At 41.0% G+C, this 16105-nt stretch overlaps 1 protein-coding gene across 1 annotated transcript; it reads right to left on the reverse strand.

The window, feature by feature from the left end:
* Window positions 1–340: 340 nt before the first annotated feature.
* LOC131810315 (serine palmitoyltransferase small subunit A-like) lies at window positions 341–555 on the reverse strand. The gene has a single exon (XM_059138090.1). It carries the CDS (start codon window positions 550–552, stop codon window positions 346–348), a length of 207 nt encoding a protein of 68 aa, XP_058994073.1. The 5' UTR covers window positions 553–555; the 3' UTR covers window positions 341–345.
* Between the last annotated feature and the right edge of the window lie 15550 nt (window positions 556–16105).

Genomic DNA, 16105 nt, shown 5'->3' on the forward strand with positions numbered 1-16105 from the left:
CTCCCCATGTCCTCCATGCTATTTGTTACGCTCCACAAATAAGTGAAACCATATGATAATTGACTCTCTCTGCTTGACTTATTTCACTCAGCATAAATCTCTTCCAGTCCCATTCATGTTGCTACAAAGGTTGGGTACACAAGAGCCTCTTTTAAAATAAAAAATAAAGAACACACATGCGTCGAGATCATTTTCCTGTTCTACTCATGGATTTTAGTCTTCATATTCATAGGGTTGGTTGTGTTGACATCTAGTAGAGTTTCTTATGACATCTGATGAGGCTTCATTCCACCTTCAGAGGATGGTCCTTCCCCAAAGAGCCGCTCAATTTGGGTCACGTCTTGGTCACTGTACGAGTTCAAAGTAGTGCAGTATTGCCATGATGTGCTGAGGCATGAAGATGTAGCCTGTGTACAGGGCCATCCCCATGATCGAAACCAGCACAGAATTGAACACAGTCCTCTCCCAGGGCTCCAGCATGCAGAGCGCCGTGACCAGCAGATACTGGTAGTAGAACCAGGACATTTGCTTCCAGGCCCATGCCAGTGCCATGCCCACCACAGGCCTCCCTCATTGAGGTTGAGCATCAGTCTCTGTATGTCTTTTTTGATAAAATGTCTATCCAGGTCTCTTTTGCCCATTTTTAAATCAGATTGTCTTTTTGGTGTTGAGTTGTAGAAGTTCTTTATATTTTCTGGATATTAACCTCTTATTGGATATATGACTTACAAACATCTTTTTCCATTCAGTAGGTTGACTTTTCATCTTGTTGATGGTTTCCTTTGCTATGCAAAAGCTTTTTATTTGGTGTGGTGCCAATAGTTTATTTTTGTTTTTTTCCCCTTTCTTGAGGAAACACGTCCATAAGTGTGTTGCTAAAATCAATGTCTATTACTGCCTATGTTTTATTTGAGGGGTTTTATGGTTTCAGTTCTCAAATTGAGGTCTTTAGTCCATTTTGAGTTTATTTTGTGTATTATGTTAAAAAATGGTCCAGTTTCAATTTATTTTGCATGTAGCCATCCAGTTTTCCCAATGTCTTTATTTATTGAAAAAATTGCCTTTTCCTCATTATATATTCTTGCCTCCTTTGTTATAGATTAAGTGACAATATAAGTATGAGCTTATCTCCAGATTTTCTCTTTATTTTTTATTTTCAGCAGTTTGCCTATAATTTCCTGAATAGGAATTGAATTGATGAATATTGAAAATTGGACCAGTATGTTCAGATTGTAGATTAAATTTCTTGAATCATTTCTTTTTTTATATGCTCTGTTTGACCTCATATTTTCCCAAATAAAGAAGTCAATGAAGGCCTTGGCAGTGTTGAGATTATATATTTAGAATAAAGAGGTGGGGGAAAAAAGCCATGAGAAAAGATTAAAGAAATATTATATAAGAAATCTGGGAGGAATCATGAAGAGAAAATGCACAGATATCTAACAATAGTTAAATTGATCTTCAAAAAGGTATGTTCACCCCCATGTTCATTGCTTCATTGTTTATAATAGCCAAGATATGCAAACAACCTAGGTGTCCATTGATGGATGAATAAGTAAATTAATAAATTGTGATATATACTATGGAATGTTGTTCAGCCACAAAAAATTATGAAATCTTGCCATTTGCAATAATATGGTTGGGACTTGGGGACATTTTGCTAAGTGAAAGAAGTCAGCCAGAGAAAGAAAAATTCCTATGATTGTTCTTACATGTGGGATCTGGAGACACACACACACACACACACACACACATGCTCATAAATATATAGAACAGGTTGGTAGTTGCCAGAGGCAGGGAAAGGGTGGTGGGAAAAATGAGCGATCATTTTTTTAGTTTAAGTAAATTGAATAATTTTTTAAAAAACATTTAAAAGATTTTTTAAAATTACCTTATGATTGAGTAAATCCACTCCTACCTATGTAACCAAATTATTTGAAAGCAGGGACTCAAAAAAGAAGGAGGAGAAAGAAAAAGAGTTCTTAGAAATTAAAATATAAAAGCAGGAGCAAAATAATTCAATAAAAATATTTAAAGATATAATTGAAGAAATCTCTCAGAAAGTATAACAAGGAAACACATAAAAATAGAAGACAAAATTAGAAGATAAAATTCAGGATGTTCAACTCCTGATAAATTAAGTTTTGGAAAGAAAAAACATGGAGAAGGAAATCACCAAAGAAATAATACCCGAAAAGTTCCCTAAATTGAAGGACATAAATTTCACAATTTAAAGAACCCACCAAAAATCTATGTAATAAATGGACTTATATCATCACTGTGCAATTTAAGAATGGTAATGATAAAGATCAGATCCCAGGATTTCCGTGGAAGAAAGAAGAAAAAAAGAAAAAAATACAAGATTTTTTTTTTTTAAGTTCAGAAATCAGAATAGTGTTGGACTTCTCAAAAACAAAATTAGATATCAGAGGATAATGGACAAATGTCCTCAAAATTTTGAAGAAAAATGATTCCAACCTAGAATGGCGTTTCAAGTGAACTGTTGCTTGAGCATGAGACAGAAAAAGATTGTTTAAACATGCCAGTCTCCTGGTATCTGGGAATCTCCCAAAGATGTCATCTGGAAAAATGTAATAGGCACAATCAAAATTTGAGGAAAGGGGGAAAATGTTTGAGAAAAGGAATGATATTAAGAAAGCTGCATGCTTATCTTGTATTATGAAATAATGAGATAAATACCAAAAGAAATGTCTAATTGCCCCTGGAAAATGCAACTTAGAGATGGGGTACCTGTTTTTCAATCTAATCCTACAGTACAAAGTGAATTTTAAAATATGTGTATATTTTGTTTCTAGGAGGGGAAAAAACCTAAAAATTACCTTCCTGACTTGTATGATAGGCAGTGCTATGTGTTCACCAAGATGATTTTATTTTTCTCCTGCAAAATTGGCTAAACTGACCCCCTTATTAGGTTGGAGACACATACATGTAAATGGAAGCCACACGTGCTATCCTCAGGCCTGACACATAAAACACTACAATAAAAAATTTTTTAATCAATCTTTGAGCTCTACCTAAATAAAATTCATTTTAATAACCAAAGTTGTTCAATAATGAAACAGGCTGTCTCAAAGAAGTAAGTTACCTGTTATTGATGTATTCAAAAAGGATCAGTAGGGATCCCTATCAGGAAGCTGGGGAAGATGGTCCTAACTTTGGCACAAGGATAGGATAGTCACCATACATGTTTTCATCAAATTCTAGTGTTCAGAATTTCAAAGTTTCAGAATTTGGGGGTTCTCTTTCATTTATTCGTTCATTCATTCATTCAACAAATACTGAAAGCTTATTATATGCCAAGTCCTGGGGATACCATAGTGAACAGGAGCAATTTACCCATTCTGGAGGAATTTACCCATCTAGCAAAGGTATGAGAAGAAATAAATCTGAGCTCTAGCACAAAGCATTTAGATTCGCTCTAAGGAAGGGCTTGCTTAGTTATTAAACACAGGAATTTTGTGAGTTATGTTTCTTTCTTATAAATTTTTTAAAATAGAAAAGATCCTTGTCTCTCTTTAAAATATAATCAAGTAATGCTTGTAGACAGAGGAATGAACTTGGATAGTCTAGGAAATAGTTTCTAGTCGGATGAACCAATTGTCGTCTGAACACATCTGGGAATATGTTATGTCAAAACAGAATATTTCATTCAAAGTCTTCATGTGCATTTCCTAATCTTAATTAAGCAAAGTTTAGGAGATGAATGAGTCTCTTTTCCCCTCTAATTAGAAGGAAAACTGAGGCATACCTAATGAAATGATTGCCCAGAACCAAAGCTAAACTTAGAAAAGAGTATATTTTCTTACCATTGATATTGATTAAATATCTACTATGAGCTATGTATGCACTGACCTAGGTACCTTAAGTATATTATTTATTCCTTCCAGCAACACTAGGGGTACATATTATTTTTTTAAAGATTTTTATGTATTTATTTGACAGCGAGAGACCGGGAGAGAGGGAATACAAGCAGGGAGAGTAGGAGAGGGAGGAGCAGGCTTCCTGCTGAGCAGGGAGCCCAGTGTGGGCTAGATCCCGGAACCCTGAGCCAAAGGCAGATGCTTAATGACTAAGCCATCCAGGAACTCCAGGGGTACATAATATTATTATTCATACTTTGAAATTAGAAAACAGAAACCCAGAGAGTAAAAATATTTTACTAGTAAGCAGCAAGATCAGTATTCAAACCCAGATCCGTCTGATTCTAAAGCCTCTGCTTTTAACCACTATACTATAGTATGATCATATACAATGTATATATAACAAACTGGGTTTGTAAATGATTCCCTAGGCTCTGCTAGCCAAGAAACATCCATGGCATGTTCTCTCAGTAAAGACTCATCTTGATCCAGAATATGAAGGGTAGTAGGTATGCAGGTTAGTGAAGGTAATGGCAGGATTCTGGGCCTTCAAGGCCAAGCACCATGTCTCCAAAGGATAGCTGCAGTGCTTCTAGATGAGGAGAGGGACACTACTGCCAAAGCAGTATTCATTCTGGCTGGATCTAGCCACCTACCAGGGCTATAAAGCAGAAAGTTAACCCCAGACTAGGGTGAAACCATCTTATATTCTGATGCCAGGATCGCCCTGTGGTTTGCTGAAGATGTTTTTCCACTTGCTAATTGGATATTAAGGGGTTATCTCTCTGACCAATTCTATAGGAAACCACTGACATGATTACGTTTATAACGTGCTTCAAATATCTTAGAAGACACATGTGACTGGAGAAAGCAGAGGAGAAATCCCTCAAAAGTCAGATACTAGAGCACTGCTGTGTCCCTCAAGAACTAATCCAGGTTGTGCTCTGTATTACACTTAATTGTATACTGAAACAAGTAATACATTATATGTTAAACTTAAAACAAGTAATTGTATACTGAAACAAGTAATACATTATATGGTAATTCAAAAAATCATAATAAATCTGTTTTCAATGAACTCAGTTATAGATTGGATTGAGATAAATTGCCCCTAGGCTGGTTACTTTTAGAAGCAAAAGTATATATCCTCTAAAGTAAAATAACATCATTAAGAGTCTCAAAATATCTCTACAATGTTTTATACACTATGTCTAAGATTCAAACAAATGTTACAATGTATCAGAAGACAAGACCAAATGTCTGAACAACAAGAGGGAAAAATTCAAATTGTAGTAACTATGACTAACATGTTCAAAAATAGGTGAGAAACTTTCTCCATCCAGAGAACTGGAATCTATTTCAAAAAGAATCAGATGGAAATTCTAAAACTGAAAGAAATACAATAATTTAAATTAGGAATTCAGTGGAGAACTTTGAAAGTAGATTAGACACAGCTGAAAAGTATGTTAGTGAACTGGAAAAAATAGGTCAATAGAAAGTACCAAGAGGGAAAGGGGGAGAAATAGAAGAGCATAAGAGACCTGCAGGACATGGTGGAAGGTCTAAAAGATATGTAATTTAGGTCTGGAAAAAGCAAGAGAGTGAATGGGGAAGAAGCAATATTAGAAGAGATAACAGGTAAGAATTTTCCAAAACTGATTAAAGGCATCAAGCCACATATTGGAATCTCAGTGAACACAAGCAGCATGCGTACATACATAACCAACCCACAACTAGGCACATTATAGCAAAACTGCTGAAAATCAAGACCAAGAAAAGAACTTCAGAAGCATCTGGGGCCATGGGTGAGGGAGGGGGAGTGAAATCACGTTACCTACAAAGGAACGAAACAACACTAGCAGATGACTTTCCAACAGAAGCTGTAGAAACCAGGAAGCCATGACCTATTTAAACTGTAGAGAAAAAAAAAATGCTAGTCTAGAATTCTATAACCCATCAGAAAAAATTCTGTCATCACAAATGAAGTTTAATTTAATTCATTTATAAACAAAAATAGGAAATTCTTCAAAAGTAGGCTAGCACTAAGAGAAACACTGAAGTTATTTCGTTAGGAAGAAACAAAATCATCCTAGATGGTAGGTTGAAGACACAGAAAAGAAAACAGGCAACAGAAATGGTAAATATGTTGGTGATTCTAAAGAAGTAGTGCCTAAATTGATAACATCATATAAAGAAACCCCAGCTCCCAAAGCTGCATGCCTCGTGGAGGCAACCACTTCCACATTTGGAAACACTTCCACATTTCTCAACCATCATGTTTGTGCCATCTTCTCTTCTTCTTCTTTTTTTTTTTTTTTAATATTTTCTTACTTACTTATTTATTTGAGAGAGAGAGAGAGAGTGTGTGTGTGTGTATGCTGGGGGAGGGGCAAAGGAAGCAAGAGAAGCAGACTCCCCACTGAGTAGGGAGCCAGCCATGGGGCTTGATCCCAAGATCCTGAGATCATGACCTGAGCCCAAGGCAGACACTTACCTAACCGAACCATCCAGAGACCCCTGTGCTCTCTTCTCATCTTGAGCCACAGATGGACTTACCCTCTAACCATCAATACTAAGTGTTATTATTATTTGTTAAATTAGTTTGTCTTTGACCAAGATTTATTGATCGATTATGATGGCTCTCTTCCAATACATCTGAACGTTCTTTCTCCTACATACTGTATATGAAAGGCTGTACAATCTTTGCTAGCATAGTTCAAAGAATTCTGTGGTCCCAGATTCTAATGATATGTATTTAAAAATGAAGAGTCTTCTGTCTCCTTCATCACCATGTGTTGTCTGCTCCTGCCATCAATTCTGGTGGATGCTCTGGTACACTCTGCTCTACTTCAGCTCCAGCTGAGTTGTCCAATCCTGAGTAACAACCACAGCCATTTTTTGCTTCACTTACATGCAAGCCTTTCTTCAGGATAGAACTAGGCATAGTCTTGATTATGGAATTCAGGCTAGTCTGTTGGATATACTCTTTCAGTTTTTCAAATCTGCAGTTGCTTGTAGATCATTAGTACATCATTGGCTAGTCTATACACTGGGTACCCAGGATGTAGTAATGATCCCTTTCATTGGTTGTTTACCCATTTTGTTGTCTTTCAAAAAAGTTTATCCCATGGTTTAGTCATGTTGAGTGAGAAAAATTATATTGATTCAAACACTTTTTGAGGACCCAATACAGTAAAATCCTGGAGTGACTGAATTAGAATTATTACACTTATAAGTTGACTCTTATCCTCTATCCAACCCCAATTCTCAAATGAAGCCTTCTAAATTCCTTATTATTTGGGGGGAAAGAGAGGGAATGTGCAAGGGAGAAGGCAGGACAGGGGAAAATTGGTGTAACTGTAGGCAAATTTGCCTTTTAAATCAGAGAAGTGGTGTGTTCCAACATCCTCACCGATCTACTTAAATTGGGCCTACAAATGGGTACCACTACCCAGGAGATTTCTGGAATCACTGCTCTTGCCCTGGAAATAAACAACAGGATCCAGAAGCATCCCCATCAACATGTAAGCTAGAAAACTGCCACCAGGAGTTGCCAAAACACAGTCAGGTGGTGATAAATCTCGATGGGAACTCCCTGCTGGCTAGTTGCGCTGGCTGGCCCCAGTTATCTCATTCACCCAATTAATTTGACTGCTCATTTTTTATTAGTGAATTTCTGGACACAATTTAATCAAGGATCAGCAAAATCTTCTTTAAATTAGTTTTAATTAACATGCCTTCAAGAAACTTATATTTTATTGGAGGAGCCAACCAAGTTAACTAATAATCATCATGTAATTTAATAAATTCTGTAACAGAGGTATAAAGAGGATGGGATCATCCCAACTAAACAAAAAGATAATTAGCTATTTTTCTTTTTCATGTTTTTCAGGAAATGAGAGTGATCATTTTCACTGTAAACACTTTCAGACTTTGAACAGGTTGTCAAGAATAATGGGTTTTAGATCTGTGTTGGCCCAACAGATAAGTGTGTCGAACAAATACTACAAATGAATCAACCACCAGCCCCTACTACAGTAGGGTTTGTTTTCATTGGTTATATTCAGTGTTATGATTATTGTGATTAATTTCAGTTGTTCTTTTTTTTAGGTAGTGTGGAGCCAAACACAGGGCTCGAACTCATGACCCTGAGATCAAGACCTGAGCTGAGATCAAGAGTTGGCCACTTAACCAACTGAGCCACCCAGGTGCCCTGATTTCACTTGTTCTCAAGTTAAAGTTAGAGCCACATTAAGTCCATTCTTAAACTAAGCTAATTAACTTCTAGGCAGGAATAAACACGAACTCCATATGACTATGCTAGTGGAAAAGAGACCAGTTTAAAGAGGTTATGAAAAATCATTAAACATAAAACTAACATGAGAGAGAAAAAAGATCCCTTGGGGACCAAAGCTTTTATGTTTCCAAGAATAGAAGAAATGGCAATAGGCAAAATCATACAATTGGAAGGGTAACGTTTTATAAGGCAGCTGGAGAAGGCTGTCCAAGGCTGATTTCTTATAGACAGTACAAAATGAAGAAAGATCAGAGACCAAAAATCCCTGGACACTAATCTTATCAGTGTATTTTTCATGCTGTCTCTGCACAGTTCTTTTATGCCTCTTCTTCCAATCTACTTTAGCAGTCTGCCAAATAGCAGCCAACTGGTCTGGTTATCCAAAAAAAAAAAAAAAAGTCCCACCCCCAGGAATGGTTACAATGGGGTTTCAAAAAAGCAATTTACAAGCAAAAATTTACAGCAGGAAACATGAAAAGAACTGGGTTATGCATAAACCATAAGACATCTCTGCCAGGATGCTGTTCCCTAAAAGGTTGGATCTTATACGGGGAGCCATGAAGGGGACGATGTTAGCGTAAATGACTCGCTTCAGGTTACCAAGACTGAGGGAAAAGGGCTAGAGGAGGACTTTGGTGTCTCTTGAAACAAAACTAACTCCAGCTTGACAAGGACCTATATGTCCCCTTTGTCTGTCATCCTCTGGGTCTTGGTCCTTTTAATGCTCTCTTTTATTTGTCCATTAGGCCTCTTGGTTTCTTTTACCAGAGCCCTCTCCTGACAGATGACAATCCATCTCTCATTTTAACGGGCACAGGAGGGTACAGGATCTTCTCCCCCAACCTGGGAGCAGACATCTTGTTTCCTAGCCTTTCACACCAGGGCCCACCCCACAAAATGTGCTGAACGCAAAATGAGGCAAGATCGGCTTCCACCAATCCCCTGTTTAAAGCTCAGTCATAGGGTCCCTCCACCCCACCCCCACTCTTGTTTCTTTATCAAGAGAAAGCAAGTCATGCTACCAGTCTCAAACTCCAGCTGCTATCTCTACCTCTACATTCTCCAAAGGACGTGTACCACAGTGTAAGGGGAAAAAAACCCAGGCTTTAACATTCAGTTGGGGGCCCGGGTATAAATTCGGATTCTGCCACTTCTTGGCACTGTGACCTTGGCCAAGTGAACTAATGCATTTAACCTCCATTCCCCCATCTGTAAAATGGGAATAAAATAGCTACTTGATAGGATTTACGTGCTGATTAAATGAAATGATGTATTTTGTAAAAGGACAGGCTCTTACATGTGCATTTGATAAGGGCTAACTATCAGAAAAGAGACTTTTCTGTTTTAGGTGGGTAATGTTTTCATTTCTCATAATAACATTGACGTTCACATCCACATTTATCTCTTAGGATAGAATTGGTAAATGAGGACTGCATCAGGTCAGTCCCTTAGAGCATGAGTGATGGACAGTAGCAGACCTTCTTGTTTAGAGTTTTGATCAAGGATTCCTGTACTGTTTATTTTTTGGTCCAACTTCCAACCAAAATGGATGATGAAGAGACTGGGACCAATTTCTCTGCTCCAGTAATTGACAGAACCATTTCTCAATCTATTCCCACCCCCTCTGAGGCCTTTCCCACTGACCACGTGGTGTTCAGAAAAGGAAGTTAGCATTCTTCAAGAGAGAAAGCTCCACCAGAAACAGTGGCCTGGGCTTTAGGCAGGAGCAAACTTGTGCCCATTCAGAAATTAACCATGAAGCCGAACTAAGCATAGAGTAGGGCATTGCTCCAACTTTTAGTTAACACCTCATAGTTTTCCAAGGGCTTTCAAATTTCTAACCCTCTGGGAAAGCCAACTCTTCATAGTATGTGTATTTCATGCTGTATATGTCTGCTTCACTGACACAATATTAATTCAAAAATTACGTATGTTATTTGTCCAATACCCATCTCCAGGAGAATGGGGGACATATCTAGTGAGGGCAGCATTGTCCTGCCAGCTCCTTAGCCAACACCTGGCCCAGAGTGGGTCCTCAATAAATTTTATTTTTAAGATTTTATTTCTTTATTTGACAGAGAGAGTGAGAAAGGGAACACAAACCGAGGGAGAGGGAGGAGAGAAGCAGACTCCCCACTGAGCATGGAGCCCAATGTGGGGCTCGATCCCAGGACCCTGGGATCATGACCTGAGCCAAAGGCAGAAGCTTAATGACTGAGCCACCCAAGTGCCCCATTGATAAACATTTCTTGAATAAAAGGAGGTTAGAGCACACATAAGCCCATCACTCTCTAACAAAATATTTGTAACTGAGCTAACAGGTTTAGTTGAAAAATTAATCTACTGCCAAAACAAATACCATGATATTTCCCAAAGATCTTTTTGTATAACCTGCTCACCAATGATCAGCACAGGACTGTGGACAACCCTAACTCTTGCTGCTAATGAATCATCATGCCAATGAAGAAGCCAGGAGAGCGTTTTCTTCCAAATTCCGTTTCATTAGTTTTACTTAAACAGTTGTCAGCCCTAATAGGTAATTTTTCCAGATTAATTCTTTTTACTTTTTTAGAAAGAATGATGGCACATTGCCCTCATTCTGGTCTTTCTATCCTTCAAGATTCTCCTCCCAGAAGATAGTGACACATTTTAGAGATTGTCTTATCCCAGCAGTCCAGCACCTAGAAAGTATTCTGAAATTTACAATATATCTTTTGACAATTCTAGAAAAATTTCAGATTTTTCTAGATTGCTCATTCCTGATTCTCACTCACAGAATTATCTTTCTTTTTTTTTTCTTTAAAATTTTCTTGTTGGAGACTCTAAAAATAAATGAACAATCAGCGAGGTGTGATGGAAGCCCTGAGCTGTGCTTTATTCCTGGCATTACCCCAGATTCACTGTAGCTGTGCCTGCGGCTGCCAACACGGTTGAATGACATGTCAAACACACTGTCCGTGACCCTCTCTGTCTGGCAGTGCCAAAAGCTGCTTTGATTAATTTTTATTTTTAAATGTAATTGGTGTGTGGGTGGAAGTATGGATCCCGCCTTTGCACACATTGTGCACAGTACATCATCTGTCTTGGTCACCCATTTCTCCACTTGCAAAATTGCTATGACAATATAATCTTTCCACATTGATATATAGTAAAAGAAAAGCCATCCAGGACCCTGGTCAAAAGGTGCCATATAAGTGCCTCAAAATGATTCGTTTTCTGGACTCCCTGCTTCATATCTTGCATTTCCAACAGGCTTCCCTCAACCATGTTCTGAGCCCCTAGCCCCAGCACTTACCAGCTGTACAAGCAACAAATACAGATTCATCTTCGTTAAACTAAGTCAAATGAGAAAATAATTCTCCTCAAATGTTCATCACAGTACTCCAGAGGCATCCTTGGATAATTCAGGCCGTTGCTCTGCAGACGATGAGGGCTACCCTTATTTGGATCCTTACTATGTGCCAGGATCTGTTTTCAGGGCACCATATGCATTAGCTAGCCAATCCTAACAAATAGGTATCGTTATCAACTACATTTTATATATAAGGCAACCAAGGCACAGAGAGATTAAATTATTTGCTTGCTATCACACAGCTAGGAAGTGGTAGAGTCCCAATCTGAGCCAGCTGGCTTAGCTACTACACTCTACTGCCTTTCAAGATAATGACAGTGACCATTTACATGCCAGCCATTGGGCCAAGTACTTTATATAGAGTATCTCATTATATCCCCATTACAATCATCTTCATCTATAGATGATAAAACTGAGATTTCAAAGAGTTAATTTGCCAAATATCACATAGCCAGGAAGTGGTAGGTTCAGAGTCGAACTGTCTAGTTATAGAGTCTGAGAGCCAAGAAAATACTACATCATGTTGAGAATGCCAGTGATGAATTCCAATGACAGAGTCTTCCACGCAAGGCCCCCTCACCCTTTAAAAGGACATGAAAATGTACCTACTGGATCTAGTGGGCAGAGGAATTCCTCGGAAGTCTCCACAAAGGTTTGCGGACAGGCCAAGGAGAGCATGAATCAATGGTGCTGTGTTAGTGCAGGCTGTCACACTGGCTGTGTTGGTGCAGGCTGTCACACTGGCTGTGGATCATCCTGCGGGCTCTTGGAGGGCAAGTCCAAGGTAGGCAGCTCACCCACGAGGAGGCCACCGCCCAAACACCTTCTGCAGCTCCAAGAGTTCCACCAACTCTGCCTCCAGCTACAGAGGCTTCCCAGAATGGTACCAAGCAGCTGGATGAACCAAATTCACACATTCTCAGCCATAACTCTTAAAATGGACTCTCCCTTACTCTGGCCAGAATGGCCCCAGAGTGCTGCTGGCCCCGGGGCCTCTAATCTCTGAGGTCAGAGAAAGGTACCTGCTGAGGTTCTTGGCTTTGCCATCCCATGAACCAACGATACACCATATACTTTTGCCTTTTCACAATCAAATATTTCCCGGGGGTACAATCAGCGATACTGTCAAATAGTTCAGGAACAGAGGAAACAGGGCAGGCCTGAGAGAGGGAAGGGGGTATAGCAGAGAATTTCACAGGATTCTCAGGTTTGACGGTTTAGGGGGACCATGAGAAATAGGGCAAATGTTGCAATGATGAGAGGAGCTAGTGAGTAGGGAAAGAAGAGGAGTGGGGGATACCCTCTGGGGTACCCGCTCACTAAAGAGAGTGAGGGAAGGCAAGCAAATATGGCCCCACAACAATCCCCCAAATTAAGGCCCGGCTTTGTTCTTTTGCATTCCCATCCTCTCAGCCACTCACACTTGAACCATGCCCTTCTGTTCTGGTGTGATGAATAGAGTTCTTCTACTCTGAGGCACATCTGAAAGGGGCTTCTTTCTTAGCCCACAATTTCTGAAGAAGTAGCCCCCCAAAAAGCAAAACAAAACAAAACCCGCATGGAATAAAAGAGAGACAGCATCGCCCCCTAGTGACGCAAGGACAGTGTTGGTGGCGTTCTGGATGCTTTCCTGGGCTACCCAGGCAGAGGCACAATGCTGGAATGGAAATGATCTCCCTGGAAACTCTGTTACATGACACATTTCATCAGGTAGTGAGGGCTCCCAACACCATCACCTTCCCCTCCCACCCCACCCCCACCCCTGCTAATTTCCCAACTCATGAGCTAGACCTGTCTGCAGTGCCTGGTTTAAAGACAGGTTGCCCCTGCAAGAAAACATGTGATTTGGTAAGTCAGTGGATTAGGGCTGAGGATGAGAAGAGAGCTCTGGTGTCTTTGTTTCCATTTCAGTCCATTCTGCCAAGTTGAAGCAGACTGATTTTCATTTGTCTTAAATCCAAAAAAACCAAAACTAAAACAAAACCAAAAAAAACCTCTTAAACCAAACACCATCACATATGTACCCCTAAGGAATAATGAACTGCCTTTTTAGGCAAAGGAAGAAAGGCCCAGAGAATTGTAGCCAAGCCTGGGGTGCATGAAGAAGGTGGGGAAGAACTTTGTTGACTGAGTAAATGTCTGGGTCTTGAGCTCAAAAGCCAGGAGAGCAGCATGGAGCTCTGAGTGCCCAGGTCAATGCTGTCCCTGCTGAGTGTCACTGCCTGCTGTCCCCGGAGCCCCAGACAGACACACTATCTTCCTTCTGCCCTGCCTCTCTGGGCCTATCTGAAGCTTTACTGCCCTGCCCCAGCCCTAGCTCACTCTCCTTCCGCTGGCTGGCGGGAGGAGGCCAGGCTCAGTAGGGCGGGCAGGGCACAACCAGAACGGCCCCCTACATCAGAGCAAAGAGCCTAGAGTCTAGACCCACCCCGGCCCACACAGACGCAGGGAGGGAGAGAGGCAAAAGGAGCCAGCCTGTTTCCATAGATACGGATTTCAATTGCATTTTATGACAGCAGTGCCTGGAGAGGCATTGTTTGGATGCCTGGGGACCCGATCCAGAAGGAAAATGAAGAAGCAATTAAAAAAAAAAAAAAATCCAAGTGGTTTTTCTCCCAGTTTTAGGTCAAGAGCGGCCTCTGCCCTCCAGGGAGGTTCACCTTTGGAGTGAAAAGAGGAAGGGGTCCGCCTCCCTGGAGTCCTGGGCAGGCTGCGTAATGCGGACTATGAGCTCATTTACCCACTCCTAGAAATTCGGAGGATTTAGAATTCCCCTCTCTGCTTTGTCAACACTCTTCTTGAGCCTTTGCAAGCTCTCACACTTCAGGTAAAATGGGACTGGTCACCATTATGCCTCCCTCTACAGTTTGGAGGGGGTAACTAACATGTGTCGGGGAGCGGGGGCACATTTGAAGCCCTATGACTATGGTAATGCCAGAAGGGCTAGATGTTTCTCCTCTGGGGCTCCCACACTCTCCATTACACGTCCAGAGTCCCTTCTTGCCTGTGAGACTGGAAACTGCAAACTATTTTGGCAGACTATCTGGAGAAAAGCCACCTGGGGTCTGCGAAGAGACTGGCCTCAGCAAGTTACATTAGTAGCACAGAAATTGAGGGAAATCCCAGCTATCCTTAGTAGCCACAGGACCTAAGCAGGTACAGGGCCCTGTAGCAAGTCTTTGGGAAATGGGCAGCCTCTTCCCAGATGGAGGATAAAACTGGCCAGAGACTGAAGCTTCTTCAGTTTTGTATCACCTCACAGGTACAAGCTAATAAAGACTCCAGTTTCAGGGGCTGGAGGTGCCATTTGAGACAACAGAAAGGCAACATTCTCCCTCTAAAGTATGCTCTGGAGCACTTTGGCCCTTGAGTCTGCTGCTTAGGAAGCTGCCACAGTGAGGTAGTATGGTAATACCATCTCTGTTTTTAGGGGGAAAGTAAATCTTCTAGTTTTTTTTGAAGCCCTCATGCCCCACAGGTCCAGAGCCCAGAGGGTGACAACTTGGTGGTCCGCTGTCTTGGTTCCCACACACAAAGCTGGCTCAGGACTGATTCCTGTGCCTGCAATAACAAGGGACAAGAACCACCTTCCCACTTCCCAGCCCCTTTTCCTCCTGGAATCATGTGGGCTGCTCCCCGAGCATTTGCCCCTTTGAGAGAGATCACCCTCATTAACCTGAGGAGCCCTGTCCTATACCTTTCTCAGGGACCCTCAGAAGAAAAAGAGGATCCGGTCTCAGAAGAGGAAGAAAACAGAGAAAGAAAGTGTGTGTGTGTGTGTGTGTGTGTGTGTGTGTGTGTGTGTGTGATATTTCTGGCAAAGGTCATTTGTGTTGGGGTCCTCACCTTTACCATAGAGGGTCTGAGCAGCTCTAGACCCTCAATTTCAGGCCACTGAAGGTCACTGCCAAAATTATTCCCAGAAGCAGGTTACTTCTGGGGCTTCTCTTACAGCTGCCATACAATCCCCACCTTACATACCCCCCCCCCCATGACTTCATGAGGGCTGCTGTTGGCACTTTGAGAGGACAGGGCTCACCCTGGTCTCCAGTGAGTGGCTCAGCCTGGATTGTGGGAAGAAATCCCCTTACTCCTGGACTCAAACCATCCACTCCCTGCAATAGTCACCTCCCTCTCCAACTTTTACATCTTCATCTTGTCCTTTACATCTTGCTATCTTGTCTATCTGGAATGCCCTTCTCTCTGTTCCTCACTCATTCATTGATTCTTTCCACAAAAACCCATTGAGTTCTCTCATTGGCCTGGCCCTCCTAAAATAAATACGAGAAAGGCACATTTCTTGCACTCACAAATAACATAGACTAGTAGAGGAGAAAGACACATGAAGGACCTCTTGAAATCTAACCTAGATGGGGACAGAAATCCTGAAGAAGGAATTTTTGGGTAAAGCCTAAACTGAGCATTGCTGGATGAGTCAGAGTTGAGGAGGGAGGTTCAAAGTAGAGGGGACTGCAGGGACAGAGGCACGGAGGCAAGAATCAGGGTGCTATGTATAGGGAGCTCAATAGGTTAATAGCGGCTGAAGGTCAGGAGCAAAGCAATGAGTGGCAAGAT

This window comes from Mustela lutreola, chromosome 10 (assembly GCF_030435805.1).
Source record: "Mustela lutreola isolate mMusLut2 chromosome 10, mMusLut2.pri, whole genome shotgun sequence".
NCBI lineage: Eukaryota > Metazoa > Chordata > Mammalia > Carnivora > Mustelidae > Mustela > Mustela lutreola.

Excerpts from the sequence above, each read along its gene's own strand:
- LOC131810315 (XM_059138090.1), bottom strand. The coding sequence starts at position 552 with ATGGCACTGGCATGGGCCTGGAAGCAAATGTCCTGGTTCTACTACCAG.